At 38.7% G+C, this 6358-nt stretch overlaps 1 protein-coding gene across 1 annotated transcript; it reads left to right on the forward strand.

Moving 5' to 3' along the window:
- Positions 1 to 472: 472 nt before the first annotated feature.
- LOC103706249 (putative WRKY transcription factor 54) lies at positions 473 to 3433 on the forward strand. Its single transcript, XM_089925075.1, has 3 exons — positions 473 to 912; positions 1068 to 1172; positions 2705 to 3433. Exons 1-3 carry the CDS (start codon positions 530 to 532, stop codon positions 3219 to 3221), a joined length of 1005 nt encoding a protein of 334 aa, XP_089781201.1. The 5' UTR covers positions 473 to 529; the 3' UTR covers positions 3222 to 3433.
- The last annotated feature ends 2925 nt before the right edge of the window (positions 3434 to 6358 follow it).

Below are 6358 nucleotides of genomic sequence, written 5' to 3' on the forward strand. Positions count from 1 at the left end.
TTTTAGCGAAGACTTTGGAATTACCTAAATTGCCCTCGACCAACTAACGGGAGAGAGATGACACCCACCATCAGATCACTTCATCATCGATCAGGACAATTGATCGATCTGGCACCGAGATTCGAACTGCCAGCTGTAAGAACACTATCGGGCCTTAATTTTATTGGATTTGTGAGTAATTTGGAAGGGCCGTCGTGAAAGCCGCCAAACCTGCCCTCGCCGTTAACGGAAAAACAAGACAAAAATTCGCAAAAATAATCCCTCCCCCTGACGTTACAAATTACCGAGCGCCAGCTGGCAGAGAAGCTGCCGGAGGAGTCACTAGATGCGATGACGTCGCTCGCATGCGTCATGGAGATGACGGAATCGGCTTTGTCGTTTTTGGGGTTCGCTCTTTCCGTCCTGCTTCCTTATCCCTTTGGGTCCCTTTTTCTTCTACAGCACATATTTTCCCTACATAAAAGCAGAGCAGGCTTTCCCCTTCTCCCCCTCACAAGTCACAACCCATCGCCACCAGCTCTTTATTTCGATGAAAACAGAGAAGATTTTAGGAAGGGTGGGGAGGGGAAGGAGTGGGAGTATGGCATCCTTGGAGCAAGAGAATTCTCCCTTGATACATCGAAGGACGGCGACCCAAGTGCTGAACAAAGGGAAAGAAGCAGCGAACAAGATCAAGTGTCTGTTGCAAGAGTCCTTTCCATCGGAGGATCATGGAAAGAATTCGATGATCGGGTTCTTAAATGAAGAAATTTTGGACTCCTTCTCGGAAGCACTCATTATTTTGACGTCTGAAGGGGCACCAGAGACCCCTTTGGATCAGGCGAGTACTCCTTGCTCTGATGAGCAAGGAAGCGATCATTCAAGTAAGAAAAGGAAGGTCCAATCAGGTCGAAGAAATGGTTATCGGAGAAGGTAATCTTTTTTCTTCTTCATTTATCACTTTTTTTTTTTCCGGGCAACCGTATACCAAATTTAAGGAGGAGTACAGAGCATGCTTATATTTTTGGGATGAGTACAGAGCAGCCCTTTTTGGTACCTACTTAATTTATTGCTATTTTGGGTTGCAGGGCTCATCCGTATGCGAGCACAAGGGTCTTATCAAAGACGATGGATGATGGTCGTACATGGCGAAAATATGGACAGAAAGATATCTTTAGTTCTAAGCATCCAAGGTACCCCTTTTCCGTTGCTCCTTTTATCTATGTAATTTCATATTTTAGATAAACTTTTGTTTTGGAAATTGTTGTGATAATCATGGCAATGGATTTCATCACAAACCGTTAGCCATACTAGTTTGCAAAGTTTTATCAGCTACAAATTTAGGTAAGGAGCACGTTGGGTGCAACCACTGATTCAATACAAAGTTTGATTTGTTGCATATGTACGTTATTTTGTTTTTTCTTTTTTGGATGAAAAGTAGATTTACTATACCAATTTATTGTAAAAATATTCATAGGAATCGAAAAATAAAATATTTAACAAATACATAGCCGTCCATAAAGTAGTCCTCATATGATTAGCTATATGTCGCCATCCAATCTATGGCACTTTAAGCTTTTCTATCAACATATGTCATCTCATAACCCAGTAAATTAGCCTCCATTCTCCAACAATAATGTCTTAGAGGATGTGAACTATGTTTTTTAGTATTAAAGACCCAGTCCGCCACCCTTTTTTTTCTTTGGTAATTCTGGTTATGAGACTATTCTTTTCTTTTTTGTTTAACATCCTTATGGCCAAGTACAGTTGTCGTCCACATAAACAATACCAATTATACCGTTTTTTACTATTTTGATTACCTAAACTACTTGCTTGCTGATGACTATATGGACAACTTGCTAGCTTGGAATGGGCACCTCTCAATTGTAGTCAATTGAGTTACTTTCCCTGCTGCCTCTTGCTTGTTTTCTTTCCCATCTGAGTTCCTTGGATGGTAGATATATCTTGATTGGTTTTGATCCAAGGCACTTTCCCTGTTGACATCTCTTCTCTTCCTTAGATGAAAACATGACTAGGATTATAGATAGCTTTTATATCATGACAAGATGTGCTAGCGGTGACACTGTGGTGGCCCCTGAATACTTCTCGTGAATAGCCTGCTCAATATATTCTGCGTAAAGTGAAACTTGGATTAGTAATTGATGTGCAACAGTAGCCGTCCTTCACTATAAATAAATTTATCGTATCTTAAAAGCAATTAGCCCAGAGATATGTCGCCAATTGGTTGGGTGGATGCAAGTTAGCATCTCGAGGAGCTGGGCTCCTCCAAGCGAAAAAAAAACTATTTAACTTGATTTTATGAGACTATAAGAGGTGGGGTGGGGGCCGTGGGAGCACCTAATTTGTGATGAATCACTGCCTGAATCCGTGACATAGATGATTTTTTTTTCCCCCCTCAATGAGGGAATCTCGAGCTTGAGGACCAACATGGAAATTTCTTGTACATAAATCTCCATATCATATCATTTGTATGTACTCTGCTTTCTCTCATTTGAAATTTTATATGAGAAGTTTGTTATGTAAGACTGCGTTTGGATAATTTTATGTCAGCATCCAAACTTAGGCTAAATGTACTGGCAGCGGCTTCCAAATCCCCATCCCTCCCTATTGGATAAGTTTTCTACTAAAAAAATATATTGAAAATTGATGAATCCGACTAACCCAAATCAGAGGGACTGAATCCAAATTGATCGAATTCTTGCAGGAGCTACTTCAGATGCACTCACAAATATGACCAAGACTGTCAAGCCACAAGACAAGTCCAGAGATCGGAGGATGATCCCTCCATGTATGTGATTACTTACATTGGAGAGCACACATGCAGAGATCCAACCAAGTCCCCCCATCTCCTTCCACCTTCCCATCAGAGACCACCCTTTATCATTAGCTTTGGATTGGAAACCGCTCAAGATGATCAACAAGAGCCCCAGTCGAACTCTCCCCACTCCTCAATACTAAAACAAGAGAGCGATGAGGAGGTGGTGAGCGATCCCAGTCCAGGCAGCTCAGCCTCAGAATTTCTCATGTTGCCCGACCTCGGCACCTTCGAACAGTCTGCACCAATGGCACCATACATGGAAACTGTTTTGGATCAATGTGATGTTATGTCCGACGTGCATTCTTCTAATAGTTGTTTAGATATGGAATTCGAGATCCCATTTGAGCTAAATGAGATCGATGATGTGTTTAGTCTTGATCATGACAAGCTTTTCCCAGATTAGAAGGTCTTCCATGTACTTCAAAAGGTCTTTCTGGCTATGAGAACCTTCTTTTACCTTTTTTTTTCTGAAGGGGTAGAATTTGCTAAGGAACTTTTCTTCACTGGTGAGGAATATGAACTAGCTCTGATGTAATTTTATTGTATATTACTTTTTTATGCTTTTTTCTTATTAAGAAAATAAACATGATCCAGCTTCCACGTAACTTCATATTCTCTGCTTCACTTTCAAAACATCACTTTTGTTTTATCAACTAAAATCTCCTAGTTAATTTGATGGCATGGGGAGGAATTTGGTGCACCATTAGGGCACACCCATTATCTTCTTAGCAATGTGCGAGGCCATTTGGCGAAAAAAAGTCCATGATTAGAAGATTGGGCTTAAAAATAGATAATGGCATCATGTCATCATTGCGATCTATAGTACTAAATCGATTCCAAGGTGATAAGGATGGTCCCCTCCACCAAGCTATGCCTGTAGGGAACTTTATTTTGAAAAGTCAAAAGAAAGACAGAGAGAAAAGAGAGAAAGAGATGGAAACGAGAGGAACGTTTTGTGTTAATCATTACCTAAACAAGCGGTTGGGTTGTATTTTTCGTGCAAAAAAGTGGGTAATCTTCTTTCGCTATGTTGACCTTTAGATCGTGCCTACATAGATCTCAAAATACTCCAAATTTCTTCATTCATCTATCTATACAGATTTTGAAATGACTATTGCACGATTCAATAGTAAATTTATGCAAAGAGAGGAGAACCATTCTTTCACATGAATGATACAACCCTTGTCCTTCAAGTAATACTTCCATAGGACATCCATAGGATCCTACTCAAGCCTTTTTCTTTGGTGCTATGCTGCTGGAATTTGTTTTGGGAGACTTTTTGGTCTAACTGGCTTCTCCACCACATGTTCTCACAGGGGGACCAAATGTGGTCTTCGCAATGGGTCTTCTGGGGTAGCTTTTTATTCTTCTGCCGACCCTGCGTCACATTGTACTACCAGATGCGAATTAGGCTAACAGTGGAAGAGCCTCTGACCCCACCATCACTACGGCTCTTACGTTGTAGATGGCATGGAATTAGCCCGCAGGTGGTGGCGTGTCATACTGCCATTAAACTAAGATTACTTTAGCTGGTAATTGCATAGATTGGCTGCACAAAAGTGGACGAAATGATTAAAAAAAAAAACACTTTATATGATCGATGTTGATACATCTATCAAATAATCTATGTATTTTAAAACACGATCAGATTTAAATTTACTGTATTTTGATGATTACGTCATACAAAAATATGTTATCAAAATCACACATTTTATACCACATTTAATATTTAAATTAGTAATAAACATGAATTTTCATTCATATTTTTTGGTATTGCAGATCATGTTTAATAATTTATATTTTTAATTTAGTTTGTCTGTAATTTGTTTTAAATTTTAAATTTTATATATAAAATTATGCATGGTAAACTGGGAAAGCATCCTCTCCGCACACAAAAAAATAAAATAAAAAAAATAAAATCTGAATGGTTTAGAGTGGATCACTAGAAGGACAATAATAAAATTAAAGAAGAAACAAAGCAAAAGATAATCAAAGATTATATATATCAATTTTTCTGGTGATGCGTATGCACGATTCAAACACCATCCTTTGGTCTAAGATTTTGATAAGTTAAGATGGCATCACCCCATAAAGAAATCTCAATGTTCTAGATTGGGTCAATAGAAAGATTGGTAATGAAATTTGAAAAGAAACAAAACAAAAGATGGTCAAGGATTGTGTATATCATTTTTCCTCCGGATGCATGCGCATGCGTCGCGGACCGTGGGGCACAATATGAGCAGGTGTCGACCTCAAAGGTATCACCTCAAGCTACAACAATATTGCAGCAACTTTCTAAGGCATGGTGAGAGAAATTAGGTAAGCTTGGACCCGGTCAGGATCAACAACATAGGAAGAGTTCTCCGTTTCACACCATAGTAGATTCTTTTTGATAGGATGGGAGTAAAAATTCTATCTTGGAAAAAGCTTTGTTGCACCACTTCATTTCCCACTTGCTGCACCATTGGTTGTATAGCATATATGGGAAGCCTTGACTGAGATCCATGGACACTTTCTGCATCGAATCAATCATCGAGGGTCTTTTTTGAGCGAATTTGGATGATATCTATCCTCAAGCATCACCAAAATGAAGGGAAAAGGAAGCTGGGGAATCATGTTGTTTTCCCGTTTTTTCTTCAAAAGAAAAGGTCACCAATGACCAGATTTCCCCAAGCAAAGAGATTCTAATTGTGATACTTCTCTATGTAATGATGTTTTTTCGGAGTTTGCTTTGTCACGGCAAACTGATTGTATGGAACTTTCTTACATGCAGTCTTGTTGAGGCCATTTAAGGGAATCATGTTTTTTTTCTTTTTTATTTTCAAAAGAAAAGGTCACCAATGATCAGATTTCCCCAAGCAAAGAGATTCTAATTTTGATACTTCTCTAAGTGATGATGTTTTTTCGGAGTTGGCTTTGTCACCGCAAACGGATTGTATGAGACTTTCTTACATGCAGTCTTGTTAAGGGAATCATGTTGTCTTCCCTTTTTTTTTCAAAAGAAAAGGTCACCAATGACCAGATTTCCCCAAGCAAAGAGATTTTAATTTTGATACTTCTCCAAGTGATGATGTTTTTTCGGAGTTGTCTTTGTTACTTTAAACTGATTGTATGAGACTTTCTTACATGCAGTCTTGTTAAAGCCATTTAGGGGTGTTCTTCTCTTTTACCGGATTAAAAAAAGAAAAAAAAAGAAAAAGCTAGATTTCCTTTCAAACACTAAGGTGACGATGGTGACATTGGAGGCTAACACATAAACGAAACGTCACGCTCTAACAAACACAACCTATATTTCTGGTCTAAGGATAATTAATGCATGGATACCCAAGGATTCTCCTTTCATGTGGTAATTAGAAAGAGAGAGCTGCTTAATTAAATTCCATGTACTAATTAATTACAGTTGAAACAGATAAATGGGTACCCAAAAAAGAAAAAAAGAAGGCTGTAGCAGATAATTCCTAGTAACGGCCAAGGGCTACTTTCAACTTTATTTCTGTAGTTCTTTTCTCTCTTTTGATACCTTTTTCCACCTTTTGGCCA

The sequence above is a fragment of the Phoenix dactylifera genome, chromosome 8 (genome assembly GCF_051530095.1).
Source record: "Phoenix dactylifera cultivar Ajwa chromosome 8, Ajwa_hap1_PhDact_Kaust_v1.1, whole genome shotgun sequence".
Taxonomy (NCBI): Eukaryota; Viridiplantae; Streptophyta; class Magnoliopsida; order Arecales; family Arecaceae; genus Phoenix; species Phoenix dactylifera.